General features: G+C 38.3%; 1 protein-coding gene across 6 annotated transcripts in view; it reads left to right on the top strand.

Moving 5' to 3' along the window:
- Positions 1-15,533, top strand: part of TJP2 (tight junction protein 2) — a 69,211-nt gene that overhangs the window by 40,442 nt on the left and 13,236 nt on the right. For all 6 annotated transcript variants that reach the window (XM_069776973.1, XM_069776974.1, XM_069776968.1 and 3 more), the window contains 9 exons: positions 3,836-3,889; positions 5,916-6,040; positions 8,443-8,545; positions 9,109-9,688; positions 11,117-11,220; positions 11,375-11,528; positions 12,575-12,683; positions 12,800-12,939; positions 13,454-13,520. In XM_069776973.1, the coding sequence (XP_069633074.1) occupies positions 3,845-3,889; positions 5,916-6,040; positions 8,443-8,545; positions 9,109-9,688; positions 11,117-11,220; positions 11,375-11,528; positions 12,575-12,683; positions 12,800-12,939; positions 13,454-13,520 (1,427 nt within the window). In that variant the 5' untranslated portion in view covers positions 3,836-3,844. The remainder of the gene's footprint in view (positions 1-3,835; positions 3,890-5,915; positions 6,041-8,442; positions 8,546-9,108; positions 9,689-11,116; positions 11,221-11,374; positions 11,529-12,574; positions 12,684-12,799; positions 12,940-13,453; positions 13,521-15,533) is intronic.

Genomic DNA, 15,533 nt, shown 5'->3' with positions numbered 1-15,533 from the left:
TTCTGGTTTTGTTCTTTCAGTGTGAATGAAGTTGTCTTCGGTCATCTCTCAGTTGCAAGTAATTGCATAAATCTCTGATGACTGTCAGTGAGAGTTGCAACAGCTGCCTGTTCATAGCACACAGATGATTTTAGCACTTTGACTAGTTTCCTGCCAAAGATTCTGTTAAGCAGTCTATTTGGGGTATGTAGAAAACACCTGTCATTTTGGTGTATGAGCATTAGGCAGATTTAAGCAAATCCAGACTGCAGTGTTCCAATTAGAAATGGACTGACTTTAGTCACTAATGAATTTAGACTAGCTAATTACAGTAATTTGCATTTAGTGCAGGTAGCCTGCTATCTGTGTGAAACCTGGGTAGACTTGCAAAACAGTTACTATTAGTAACTGGAGGTGGGGTTCATAACCATTTTGCCTGCCTTTGTCTCTCCAGTGTTTTGGTGTGCAATATTGCAGTGAAACTGCGATCCTATAAAGGATGCACAGGCTGCTCAGGATCCCTTTGTGTTTCCTTACAGATGAAGTATGAAGAAATTGGCAAGGTGATGGAGGCTTTCTGTAACCCATCACTTGATCATTCAGAGGAGAGTCATATTATTAGATGTGGAATATGGGAATTTTGCGATTATGGTGGAGATTTCAATCTTAGTTTTGATCAAGTCCTCAACTGATAATTTATAACTTTTTTAGTCCCTCCCTCCCTCTCAGTCTTCTCTTTTCCATTAATCTGTCAGTATGGGTTAGCATCGTGACAATGGCAAGCAGCAATACATTTTATAATGTTAAAGAGATTATTGCTTAGAGATTTGAGGGAGTGCAGATGTGTTTTGTGCCTTATGGGCTTCCAAGGTGACCATTCAATTCTCTGAACTGTGTTACAGAGCCTGCATAGTGTCAGTATGGCAGAACTAGTCCTGCTGTCTTGGTAATTATGTTGCACAAAATCATCTTTGCAAGTATATAGTGTACTTTCCTTTGCTAATATAGCATACATCAAATGGGAGACAGTTTCCCAAGAAGGAGATTCTAAAAATGTATTACTTTTCAATTCATAAATATTTGTTAAAGTGAATTATTTAATTAGCTTTTGTTTAATGTTCAGTAACAGTTTAAAGCTAAAAATAAACCCCCAGAATTTACACAGAAAGTACCTGATACAGTCACTGATACTATGAGGAAGTTTCTCTAGACACAGATGAGATGATACTATAGGCTCAACATCTTGCAAGACCTTAATTGTAGTATCCGTAGGCACTAGTTTCTCTTCCATTAGTATTACTTATTTTTGTGACCAGATACCATGAGACTTATTTGTCAGAGCAAAATAAACTTAACCCTGTTAGTTTACAATGCTTTGATTTACTACACAATGTGTCTCGCCAATTGTGCACCAGATTTACTTGTGCCACTGCTCATGGGAGGCCTAGTTTTCTGGAAGGAAATTCCTGTAAGCATGCCTGCTTCATACCCACAAATCTATCCCCAATATCTTTATGGTGCTTTCTTCAGTCCTTTTTCTGTGGTGTTACACTGAATAAGCAGTCATTTCTCAGGCCTTCCCTTAGTAGATAGTGTATTGAAAGACCTGGTGTTAAGAGTTTCTAGGAAAGTAAGGCAACTATGCTACTCTTTGCCCTATGGGTGGTAAGCTCTTGTCAATTGCATCCTCCCTGCCTTGCTATTTTGCCTGCACATAGCTGGATTCAGTATTCTAGGCTGGGAGGTAGTGTTGGTAAGAACTGCATGCAGTGCAAACTGAATTTAAGTGATGTTCTTGCTACACGTGTAAGTTGTTGCGGCTTTTATACAGTGAGAAGGATGGAAAAGATTTTCTGTCTCCCCTGCTTCTACAGAATTAAAGCCACCCACTTGTCCTTCAAATTTTACCCATTATTTGATACGGTCTTCAGTGAAGTCAACTGGAATTTAAGTGACACTGAGGCCCTTCTTTAGCACGGACTGGTTTTCTGCACAGCTCAAAAATGCCATCTAGAAAAGCAGGGCAGCGATGGTATAGCCAAGAGTCAGTAGCAGGTAAACTGTTTACACATTTTCATACATGTCAGACAAGCAAGCCTAGTCACTTGTATTTATCACAGCATCACAGCAGCTCAGAAGCAGCACTTAGTTAAAGAGATTTTTTTTACCTATGGAAGGTTCTCTGTGTAAGAGAATATATGTAGTGAGACAGTTCAGTGTCAGCTAGTTGGAAGGGTTAGACATGTCAGCTGGTTAAATAGGAATATCAGATAAAATAATTTCACCACGTGCATCAGAAGAGTAATTTGCTGATCCAAGACATGTATGTTTTAATGCTAACAGTTATAAATGCCACTCATTCTTGTCTGATCTGGACAAGTAAAAATTTAGAAATACTTACTTGTATTATTTTTAATATAAGCTATCCTCTCCTCCAGCTATTATAAAGGAATTTTTTAATTAGACCCAAAATGTTCTGGAAAGTGGAGACCATTGTTCGTTTTCTGGGAGAATGGTGGAAATTTAAGATTCTTTAGTGTTGTAAAATTCCTGGTAAGAATACTCAATGTTTTGTGTATTCCCTCAGAAAGTCTGAGCAGGACTTATGTATTAAGTTTGTTTTTCAATACAGTGAATGTGCAATGGAAAATGTAAACCTTGTTGCTCTTTGGGATGCTAAGAATCCACTGGAAGAATCATCATGGGGTTCTTTGCATTTGAGAAATGGCATCCATAGCTTGCTAAACAGCTGTGTACTGCCAGAACACTTTTACTCTGGAAATATGGAGGATGCTGTAAAATACAGGCATACCCTTTTTGTGTCACTTCTCTGTCTATTGTTTTGGAGTTTAGTTGCCAGTAACCCCTTTAAGGCCTTTAAAAAGACCATTAAGTCAAAACTGAGCTTCTGTCTGAACTTCAGTTTTCTGAGCAAACTCTTAGCTTCCCAAGAAAGAATACCACTTGTAGCAGTAAAAACAAATAAACCTGTAGCTTGAGTATGTACATACACATACTCATGCAATGCTTGGATTTTTCTTCTGCAATGGATGCTTTGCATTTTGAAATGTTTGCTGTGCATCAAATATTGTGACTCATTTTTCTCCTCATTTTACAGAGCAGGCAGGCACTGAAGGGGCTGGCTGTGTACTATATGATGCATCACAGCTGGGTGATTATTCTGTATTATATTTTAAGCTGCAATGTTGGAAAGATTTCAGGTTATATCATGTAAGATAAACTGATCAGTTCAGGATCAGTTTTAACTGGAAAAGTAGGAAAAAAAAATGTTTCTGAGAAGTGTCACAGAAATGGATACACCAGTGCTATATAGTGATACACTGTGTTTTCCTGTAAAATTTAATTTCTTGAGGGGAACCTAAATACTCAGTTACATAATTCATAGTGGACAAAACATTTTGTTAACTCCACGTGAGCAAGAAGCAAAAGATCCGAAGGCTAGTTTGTTCTGAAAACCAGAGTTTCAGTTGCTAATCTTACAGTATACTGGAATGGAGAGGTCTTCCTTAGGTATTTTGTGTGTTATTTGAATCAGGGCTATATAATGCTAGTGTGATCTGAATTAAACGCTTTTGCTGAATGAAACTTTTCCATAAAATTAGAATGAGCTGTTAAATTGGTGAAATGTGAAGGGATTTTACCACACTGGACCAATTAATATTTTTTGCCTTTTTAAAGAAAAATCATCATTAATTGAAATACATACATTTCATACTAACTCTACCAAATAATTAGAATATGCATATTATTTTTAATGTTTTAATGGGGTATTTCACAGTTTAATTTAGACAGTTTTATGCTGTGTGTTTTACTAATTGGTTTCTGTGTGTAACAGGCCCCAGGCATGGAAGAGCTGATATGGGAACAGTACACTGTGACCTTACAAAAGGTGAGTGAGTGCCTGTTATATTTTTAGTTTTCAAATATTCAAGCACTGGTTTAGTCTAAATATGCTTTATGATAGATGTTATTAGCGTATCTGAGTCTAGAATAGGACTAATTCATTGTCCAAATCAGATATGTTTTTTGTTTTAAAGCTTAACTGCTAGTTACTCATACAATAGTGTGATTCATTAAGAGTGAATTAAGTTAACAATTTAAGTGCTCTATTTGCTACTGTTTGGTCTCTGTAATGACAATATAATACACTATATGCCAGCCACATAGCTAAATTCATCATTGAATAACCTTAAAAACAAAGCTGATGGTTCTATCAAGCGGTTGTGATTAATGTCCAAGCTTTATAATAGTCACTGAACATGATTCCACTGACGTTTTGGGGGTTTTTATACTTCAATATCAGTGTAGAATCTAGTGGAAAACTACTGTAATCAAAATTTCTAAAACACATAGACCCTAGATGTCACTTCTAACAATTCTTCTAAGGAAAGAGGAATATCTCATTATGTAGGGTCCTTTTGAGTTACAGAAAGTAGACCGCTTGTTTCTGAGTTCTCTAGCAGCTAGGGTGACACACCGTGGTGCAGAATGTGCATTTTGGTGGTGGCGGTGGTCTTCCCAGCTGTACTGATGATCTGGGTTCAGTGAGCAGCCTGTACTGCGCTGCTTATGTTTTTTCACATGTTCTGCAATGAACTCAACTTGATGACCCAAGGTAAAATAATGATCTTTCCTACACAGCCTGTTTTATGTGCTGAATTGTTGAGAAAGGATTGGTTTTGGGTTATGGAAGTAGACAGAAGAAACATTGCAGCAGACCTTAGTTCCTGTAATTTCCAACTTTTCAGATCTTCAGTATTGTGTAAATGAGCATTACTTCTTTGCCTCAGAGACAGGCTTATACTACTGAAGTGGCAAAGGACTATTGGACTTGTATCAGCCACTACCAATGAATTTTACCATTATTTTGAATTCTGTATTGTTTTGGCTTGAAGCATCAGGCTGCCTCCTGTAAAACTAAGGTACTGTAAGTGAAGTGCTGTTTAAAAAAAAAATTTTTTTTGAGAAAAACATTGCTTTTTTCCTCCTCAAAGTAGTAACCACATAATATTGACATTAGTGAAACACAAGCTGGCATGTGATGAACTACACACTCTAAGTGTTGAGTTGAAAGAAAAGTACCACTTTAATTTGGTGTATTACTTTGCCACTGTGTTAAAACATTTTATTTAAATGTAGCATAATTTCTATTTTATAGTGATAGGAGGTGGTTATTAAATAGTTGACAAAATTAAACCTGTGTGTTTAACAAAATTATGGGTTTGTGCACACCTTCTTGCCCGCAGTTCAGTTACACTAAGTTGTCAGGTCTAGTGTTACAGACATGCTTCCTTCACACCCTATTAAGTATTTCCCTGATTTTATGAATGCCATCTTAGGGCTTTCATGGTTCTGGTATTTCTGTGATGACAGGTTTGACAGAAATTACGTATTTAAAATAGTTGATTGTGAGAGAGGATAATTATAGAGAATTCACAAGTTCGCTGCTTGCTTTTTGTAATCAGCCATGATCTTATTTAATTTGATTGAGGAGTAAGTAGTTATTACAAACTAGATAGCAATTATAATGAAGATGATATCCTGGAAAAGCTGTTCCAGTTTCCCAGGCACCACTAACAAAACAGATTTATCTAACAATAAATTTGGTATGAATAACTAGTGGGATGGTGGAGCAAAGTGCAGGCTAAGTTAGTGAGTCCTTTGCTTAATTACTAACCATCACAAGGCTGTAGACTGAGGTTTTGGAACATGGGAACATGTCCTGTTACATGGATTTGTAAACCCATTCCTTTTTAAATCTGTATATTTCTGCAACCATCTGCACGCAACCCTTATATTTTAAATAATACCTAGGTAGAGTGCCATCACAGGAACATTCATGTTACTCTTCTTTCTCCCTATCAAAATTCCTGTGGATGGAATTGAGTTTTATTGTATTTGTTCTTGTTGTAAAGGATTCAAAACGAGGATTTGGGATTGCAGTTTCTGGCGGCAGAGATAACCCTCACTTTGAAAATGGTGAAACTTCAATAGTCATTTCAGATGTTCTCCCAGGTGGTCCAGCAGATGGATTACTTCAGTAAGCAACTTATTTTTCTGTCTCATGTATTTTGAGGGGCATGGATGTAGAATATGTAAAACCATCAGACAGGCTTGATTGAAATCCTGGTGATTTAATCCACTCAAGATTTGGTGCCTTCTTGAAAACCTAGATGTCTGTTTTAAACTAAAAAAACAACAACCAAAAAACTCCACTCAGAGGTGTTTTTATTTGCTGTTTTGTAAGAAATTAGATTTCAGTAGTGTTGAAAAGCTTTTATAGTTAAGTATGTTTCTCTTAAGATTACATTTGTTTTTAAAGAAACAGTAGAAATACTTACTGTCTTAAAACACTCTTCTTGTTCTTCCTCCAGGAAACACATTTAGTGATCAGTCTTCAAGAGAATGGCTTAAGTGAGTCCAAAGAAGGGTCTTCACTCCTAAGTTGTCAGGAGCAATAATGGGGGAAGGAAGAGAAACAGAAGTGTTTGCTAAATATTTATTTTATATTTGAAAGGAAAAAAAAAAGGCAATAAAGTGTTTCTGTAGTCCTCCTGGTAACATCACCCTTGGTGAGGCAGCATCTACAATGGACAAGTAATTTTAAACCTGTAGGCTGAGATAAACAGTTTCTAGCCTACTGCTGATCAATTTTTCATCCTTTGACCTGGAATACCTGATGAGGACTAGACAATCTGGAAGAATGCTGAAGTTGTGCAGTAATACTAATTCAAAAGAGTAGATTCTGGCCATTTTGCCAAACATTAATTTTTGGGGAGGTAATGAAAAGGCTGACATGGATTCTGGCCATTTTGCCAAACATTAATTTTTGGGGAGGTAATGAAAAGGCTGACATGGGAGTAGTTACTGAAGGACTGGATAAAAGGATTATTGTGAAGCAGGTAACAAACCATTCTCAACATAAACATACAAAACCTTCATTTTATAGCGGTGATCCCTGCACAACACCACTATAATCCATCCTGTTCCATAATTGCCTGTGACTTGGGGATAAAATCATGTCCACAAACTGCCTAAGATCCTAGGTAAATTGATGATGAGAAGGCAATACCAAGCAATTTGGGCACATTCAGACAAAACATGTTCTAAAGAAAATTAAAAGCAAGCCATTCCTTCAACAAACCGAGGAATATAGGCCTAACCTTCAGAGTGTGGGGGAATTAACAATCCTGCAATCCTTTTTAAGGTAGAGAGAACATAAATAGATGGGAGCTCTTGATGTAGTATTACAACATTAAGTTTGACACCATCTTTGGATGTATGGACTGTGAAGGTAGCTATTTTAACTCTCACATAAAGCCTGGATGAAGCTGTTACTGGAATATATCATGCTGTTCTGGCATACTCATTCAGTAAAAGGAATTGGAAGGGTATGAAAAGAGGCACAAAAATCATTCAGGAGTTGGAGAAAGTGCCTTACAAACAGAGGCTTAAAGTATGTAATCTTCTTATTTAAAGAGAAGATTGTGTTGTGACTTGATTACAGTGAAGAGAAAATAATGGGCACTAAAGATTTCTTTTATCTAGCAGAAAATGCCACGGTAACCAGTAATTGGTTGAGCTAATGCTCTGACTGTAAGGTTAGTACTATGGAGTAGTCACCAGAATAAACTAATACAAGGAGTGGTAGATTCTGGTTTTTTAACCTCCTGCACTTCTTGTGCTGAAATGCCTTTCTGGAAGATACGGTTTTTAATTAATCTTGTGTTATGGGGCTGTCTCCTGAGGGTGACTTGAGTTGTCTTAATGGTCTATTTGACATGAAGGAGATCTGAATAGCCAAGTTAGTAATCTCTTTTGGCCTGCGTCTCAGTGCAGGGAGGATGTTTTGTGTATTATAGTTTGGTTGGGTTTTTTTCCCCTCCCAATCATTTTTCTTCAGAGTAGATGGGGCCTGAATACCAGTCTTTCAGAAGAGCGTACTAGAGTGGTACTTGTCAAGATTTGTCTGATTTGTCTGTTGCTACGGCTGCAACAGTTTGAAGCTCTCTTGAAATTCCTATGTTCATGTGAAAAAAAAAAAATCTAGCACTAGGTGTGAAAGACTAGGAGTTCTGAAAGAACAAAAGAAAAAAGAATAGAAGTTTTAATGGTCATCACAAATACTCTTTAAAAAACCAAAATCTTCTTTGATATTATGGCAAGGCACTTAAGCTGGACATAGTACATGTATAAAGATACGCACCGGAGCCCAAAGTCTAATTTTTAAACGTACAGAAATCTTCTTCTAGTATTCAGGTACTGTAGTGTTTGTATAACAAACACAGTTTTTAAGCAAAACTCCCTGCTAAAGTGAATGAAATCCATAGGTTGCCCCTGAAAAAAAAGAAATTTTGTTCTGGTGTTTTCATGAGGACTCCTCTTAAATCCCCCCCCCCCCCTTTTTTTTTTCTTCTTTTTTTCCCCTCCCCCCTTTTCCAGAGAAAACGACCGGGTGGTCATAGTTAACGGGACCCCAATGGAAAATGTTCCACATTCTTTTGCAGTCCAACAGCTTAGGAAAAGTGGAAAAGTGGCCACCATTGTAAGTAAATTACAAATTTATTCACTCTACAGTGGTATGTTCCTGTGTAACCAGTCAAGATTTTGGTTTTCTTCTATGAAGTGTACTATAAATGCATAAAGCAAAGCAAGCCTTTGCTCAACAGAATGTACAAAGTAAACAAAACAAAGCAAAGACTTAGTTTCTACAGGTGAAACAAATGGAAATTAAACAACAGTGTCATGAAGTTATCATGTTGAAAAACTGAGAATAAAATGTATGTCCTCAGTCTTTAATTTTACTGAGTAATGAGTGGTAGTTGGTAAAAACTAGTGTTATGTGAGGCAAATGATGTCCTGCATACACAGACTTTGTCCAAGAGTTGCTGTCCAGATTGACTTTCATTAGTTGAGAGAGAAGCATCTGCAACTCGTCTCTTTTGCACATCTAAATAATCTAATTTACTGGCTGTTTTAGAAATAAAACATTGTTCTCCCCTCCCTCCCACCCCCCAACCTCTTAAGTGTAAAGAATATTCATCTGTTGAATTTCACATTCTCACCATTGGAGGGTTTTGTTTGTTTGTTTCGTATTGCACTGAACAGGTAGTGAAAAGACCAAGGAAAGTGCAAGCTGCTGCATTGAAGAGAAGCCCCTCCCTTGACTATGAGGACAGAGCTTTAGATGTAATGGATGACCATGCAGAATTTGATGGCAAAAGTGCTCGAAGTGGCTATAGTGACAGAAGCTGGCATATTGGTAATGGAGGGCGCAGCCAAAGCTGGGGAAACAGCCTGGATCAGAGCTATAGAGATGAACAAGACAGAGAGTGTAACCAAAGCAGAGACCGTGATAAGGAATGCAGCTACAGCCGTGATCGAAGTCGTGGTAGGAGCATTGACAGGAGCTTGGATCGAGACTATAGAAGAGATCAGAGCAGGGGAAGGAGCATTGACAGGGATGGTGGCTATGAACGGGACTACAGAGGAGACTACAGCCCACCCAATTATAGTCATGGATCTCAACCTGATCCTAGATACAGGAGGGAAGTGAGGAGTCGAAGTCGGGACAGGCTTCGCTCCCGAAGTCCTTCGCCTGAGATACACCATCAGCATGAGTACCTAGGACCGCAGGATCAGAATGGCCCAATCAGTGTTCTGTTAACAAAAGGCAGACATAATGAAGGTAGGTATAGTAGGGGAAGAGAGGAATTGACTTTTAATACAGCATGTTATTTTCCTGGGGAAGGAAGAGAAGCTGAATATTCTCTGCTTTTACAGTTTAAATGTTGAGTTTTCTAACTGATCACTTAAGTTGTTCTTTCATTCTGGTTTAGGGTGCTTTTTTCAAGCCACTGTGTCCTTTGGGTTTCCATTTTCTCTGCCCCTTTCTTCTGTTTCTGGTGGGAAACATGGATCTGATAGTGATTCAGATTACACTTGGCACAGCTACAAAGCATGAAGAAAAGACTCTGCCTTTAATAGTGCTCTTACTTCTTCCCTTCAGTATAATTAAATTAGTTCCAAGGATTGTTTGGTTCTGAATACTTCAGAATGTAGTTAAAGAATACTGAAATAGCAACAGCTGAAACAGCCTCTCCTTGCTGAGTATTGGAGTGTGTAAATGAAAGCCAAAAGCCTGATCTTTCATGTGCTATGAAATAAAGACTCTTGTGCTATAAAGCATATTGTGCATTCTTTTCTGTTAGGTTTTTTGGGGGGGGATTGTTTGTGGGGGTTTTGTGGGTTGTTTTTTTTCTCATCTGCCATGTGGTAATTTGAAGGAATTTTCTGCTCATGTATGCTTTGTATGCAGGAGCTAACCTCTTTTTTCATTGATTCTGGCAAGGTTCCCTTTCCCTCCTTCTTTTTTTTCCCCTGCACATAATGTTTCCAGTTGCAAAGATAATACAGATAGGTATACAAATAAGGAGAAATTTAAGTTGTCTTTGTGAAGTATTATATGTAGCTAGTAATTCCATAATAATTTCTGCCATTCATATGGATGCTTTGCAGACTTGCTCAAATGTGATTTTTAAAAGCAGACAGCTGTTTCTTTCCTTTTCTGTTGTTCTAAGATGTGTGTGTTTTATTAAAAGAGTGTTGCCTTTCTTTTTAAGTAGCAAATACACTGATCCAAGTAACTAGGAAAATAAGGATGGGGAGAAGGGAAAAAAATCCTTTGCCTGAAACAACTGAGACAGTGGGGCACAGATAGGACAGGGTCAGCAGGCAGCAACTGGTAAAAAACCCCAGCTCTTCTATTAGTGCTTTTTGACCCTTTTCCCTCTCCATGCCATGCAAAATATGATACAGAGAGAGAATCTAGTCCAGCATGTTAATAAGCACCTGCAGAATGAAGGCATTTTTTTGCGTTCTGAAGGTGCAGACTAATCATCTATTGGTGATGGGTTTTGAACTGCTGTTTGTTCTTATTGTGGTGGCAGCACAGAAATGGGAGAATTAGCCTAGGGTTAAGTGGGTTTACTAGGTCTGCATTTTTTTTTCTTTTCTCATGGTGTAATGGGGTGTGCTGCATGTACACTGTGTAGTTTTAAAAAAATGCATCCTCACTTACCTTCTAAGCTACAGTGGATTATTTCCCTGATTCCAGAATATGGTCTCCGGCTTGGAAGTCAGATCTTCATAAAAGAAATGACCCGTACTGGCCTAGCAACCAAAGATGGCAACCTTCATGAAGGGGATATCATTCTCAAGGTCTGTTCTGGTAATACTGCTAGAGTTCAGCAGGCAGTTGTTATAGTGGTTACTCTGGAGTAAGTCCTGTTATAGTCAATTTTACTATTAAACTTGAGCACAATATGGACTTGTTTGTTTACTTGTAGTGTTATTGTTGCCTTTTTCTGTCCAGATCAATGGTACAGTGACAGAGAACATGTCTTTAGCTGATGCTCGAAAGTTGATTGAGAAGTCACGGGGAAAGCTCCAGCTGGTTGTCCTCAGGGACAGAAAGCAGACACTGCTCAACATTCCTTCCCTGAATGACAGTGACTCAGAAATGGATGGTGAGTTTTGATGTGAATAAAAAGTTCTGGACTCTGTGCAGGGACAGAATGAAGCTCATAGTATTTTGCTGTGGTAGAGTGGTACTAGTCTCTGTTAAACAACCAACCAACCAATCCCCCCCAACCCCAAACACAAACAAACCTAAGTAATAGCCAGTTAAGCATCATGCCTGCTTCCTTTAGGTGAAAGAAGAAATTTGTAGTAATCATAATTACATTTTGTGCAGGGACAGAGATAGAAGCAGCAATGTTGGTGTGGCAAAATCAATCTTACTTCTCAGAACAAGCAAGTCAGGTGCTTTAATAAAAGACTTCAGTTTTAAAAACAGGTAGATTGGTCTGGTCTCTCCTTCTGAGGGCATTAACATTCATGACAGCATTCCACAGGAGGGAAAAAACATCAGGACAAGAGGAAATTAAGTCCCCCTGGACAACTGGTTTCTATTTCCAGTATCTATTCTGTACAAATGATCTCTCACAGTGTATGAGCTATATCTTTAAACAAAATCTGGCTTGGGGAAGGGCTCAGGATGTTTGGGGGAGCAGGATGTTACATTATTTAGTGCAAGGTATTTGGTTCTCTGATGTCAGAATAATTGGTGCAACTTTTTGTAGGTTTTACAGTGAAGACTGAGATACAGTTCAAGTCTGAGGGCTACTCTGTTTCTTTTGTCACAGAAAAGCAATGTGAGGACTGTTAATGTGAAGGTGGTCTTCTGTTTGGGAACCTTTATGAGACCTCAAATAAAAGGCTGCTAACCCTAGTTAATGAGATTATGGTATGCTCAAAATAGTTGTGTGATGTGAGTGTGTTTCCTAAAGGTTGTGTGAAACCTTCCTGAAATATTTTCAGAGGTGTGGGCAGGTTGAAGCACTAAAAGGCGTGCAGCACTTTTTGAACGCTAGTCAAATCCAACTTGGAAAAGGAGTAGGCTTAAAGGTTCAGCATATCTTATATGTGAAAGCTTTGTAAGTAAACGTGGTGATCAGATGTGCAGATAATTTAAACAAATCCTGCATTTCTTGATTTGCTGCTCTCTTTACAGACATTTCTGAAATAGAGTCAAACAGATCATTCTCCCCTCAAGATGACAGATTACATCATTCTGATCTAGATTCGCATTCATCCAATGAAAAGCTGAAGGAGAAACCAAGGTAAGAAATGGTCTTTTCTAGTCCATTTTTCTAATGCTTGTCAAAGAAGTTCTTAAAATACATGGCATTCTTATCTGATTTCACTACACTTTTTTTTTTCTTTTAATTTCTTTTAGTGCAAAAGATGATCCATCCAGTAGGATGTCCAGGATGGGAGCAATGCCTACACCATTCAAATCAACTGGTGACATTGTTAGTCCTGCTGTTACAGTTGTAGACGGAAACAAAGAACTGAAGTACCAAGATGACCCAGCAGGTCAGAGTTTGAAGGTTTTGGTTGCCTTTTTTTTCTCTGGCCACAGAATTTCTACTCCCCCAATCATGTTGACATATCTAGTATACTCTTCATGTCAACCCCGTCCTGACACACAGAGAAGAGGTCTGTCTTTGCTTTGGGGTGCAGGGAGAGAAGAAACACTGGAGAATATTTGAAGGCAGTTGCTTATTAGAATTACCATCTCAAAAAACAAGTACTCCCCTAGAGCATCTACTGTAGCCTGTTGCCCTAAGCAGCCGAATGAAGCTATTCCTGAAGTCTGATCTGGCTCACCTGAAAGAGTTGTGTATCCCTCCCTTGACCGTTTTGTTCTTTTTCAAGTATTAAAAAAAAAGGGAAGTAAATCAATTCTAGTCAGAGAGATGCTTGATGCTTAAATCTGTATTAATCTTTGGCATGGAGGGGTTTGATTGCTATCTGATAGCTTAAAATTGCTGCCATTTATAACTTTTTTAATAGCTCATTAACTTCTGTTGGCTTTTTTTACATATAGTGTCTCAACCAAAACCAGTTACAAGAACGATTCTTAAACCCAGCCCTGAAGATGAAGCAATATATGGGTAAGGTGGCACTTGCTGTGTTCTTTTGCACACCATGTTCTTCCAGTGACCTGTACCTGGTTCTTGGTTGCATGGGTTTGGGGGTTTTTTGCCCATTTGGCGTGATAGTCCCTTTATAGCTTAATGCCAAGAAGAGATGACATGACCTTTAACTGACCATATTTGACTTAAACTTAGTTTTAGAAGTATCTGCCTGGAAGGTACAGACTTGCCTTCTACCTGGAGGGTATAGAACACCCTCTGCTCCTGAGCTTGCATGGGAATGTATGGTATATTTTTATTCTGCTATATTTAGCACTTCGAGATAGTATTTGGAGTACTATGTCCATTTGGGGGCTCCCCAGGACAAGAACGACATTGACACACTGGAGCAAGTGTAGGGAGTCAGTGGCTGCAGCATATGACATACAAGAAAAGACCAAGAAAATTGGGGGGTTTTAAGCCTGGAGAAGAGAGGACTGATGGGACATCTTACTACTGTCATGCAATGACCGAATGGGTAGTGGGTGTAGAGAAAACAGAGCCATACTCTTCTCAGAGGGGTACAGTAGTAGGATGAACAGCAAGGGACCCAGGCTGGAACGCAGGAAATTCTGACTTGATATAAAGAAAGAAACTTCTTATTATGACAGTGGTTAACCACTGGAACAGCTTTCCCTCGAAGGTTGTGGTATCTCCACCACAGAGATACTCAAAAACAGCTGGTCAAGGCCCTGAACAACCTGCTTTGAGCAGAGGGCCGTTCTAAGCTGTGCAATTCTGTGGAAATGTATTTTATACCTCTTCTGTTATTTTATATGCACACAAAAGGCAACCCTCCCCTACCCTGCAATATTAAGATACAAAGAGAATGTCCTCTATTTAATTTGTAAAGAAGCTTGTTGCAAGACGAGGCCAAACATGTGTGTGTTTCTGTACAAGCTGAAAACTTCAGTTCAGAAATTTGTATCTTTTCTTCAAATCCAAGCCTGTGCAGTCCATATTGCAGTTCTAGTCTCTGCTTAGAAATGAACAAAATATTGCTTCCAAAGTGTTAGTTTTGTGGGGGTTTTTGATGATTTTTATAAGTGGTCAAATGGAACCTGGTACTGTTGATTCTTTAACAGTTAAGATACTAAAAGTTGCAAACTGTATTAATAGGAAATCAACTTAACGTGTTTTCTTTTGAGAGTTTCCAAATACAGAAATTGAAGGGAGAGGAGCACTGAGATTGGAAGGAGAAGCCTAAAAATAAGGTTTTGAAGATATTCTGTAGCTTGGAGTATTTTCTCAAATGGATTATTCTCTTCTCAGATCTTTTCTGGGTTGGACCCTGCATATGTTGTCATTGATGTGCAAATTAATCAAGTGATTATTTTGTTGAAGGGGAGTTTATAATACAGGCTTAGGGTATTACTGAGAAAGGCTGACAGATAAGTACTGTCCTCTCTGTTGGAAGGTCACTCAGGCATACAGCTTTTCTGACAGCAAAAAAGCTGAACCTAGTCCAGTAGGCAATCCCACTGCAATATGAAAGGACTGATTGTTATCATACTTGGAAATATTTCTCATGAAAAGAAAACTTGAAGACTTCTGTCTAACAAACATGTTAAATAGCAAAGAAAACAGGTATAAATTTAATTCATATGACAGCTCTGAAGCATATAGAGGAAAAAAACAATTAGTATGATTACTTACAACTCAGGCTGGTTTTACAAAAAAACTGCTCAGCTGCTCAGCTGAGAGAGGGTTCAATAGGTAGGGAAACATTTTGGGACTTCAGGAACAGGGAGCTGTTTTCCTGCTCTGTCAAATCTGTGTATGCCACTTAGTAACTCTGCCTAGTTCAGTTTCCACTCTGAAAAATGCAAATTCTCTGTTTCCTTCCCTCACTGAAGAGTTACCTGGGTAAATATAGCCTATAGAGTGAAAGAAAGGGACTAAGAATATTATTGATACAATTTTGTTGAAAGGGTTGCAATTTTTTTCCTCTGACATCCTGTTATTGTCATATGCCTAACATTTTGCCCTTAA

This window comes from Haliaeetus albicilla, chromosome Z (assembly GCF_947461875.1).
Source record: "Haliaeetus albicilla chromosome Z, bHalAlb1.1, whole genome shotgun sequence".
NCBI classification, from domain to species: Eukaryota; Metazoa; Chordata; class Aves; order Accipitriformes; family Accipitridae; genus Haliaeetus; species Haliaeetus albicilla.
Note: the sequence above shows the minus strand (reverse complement) of the source record. Positions and strands in the feature narration are given on the sequence as shown.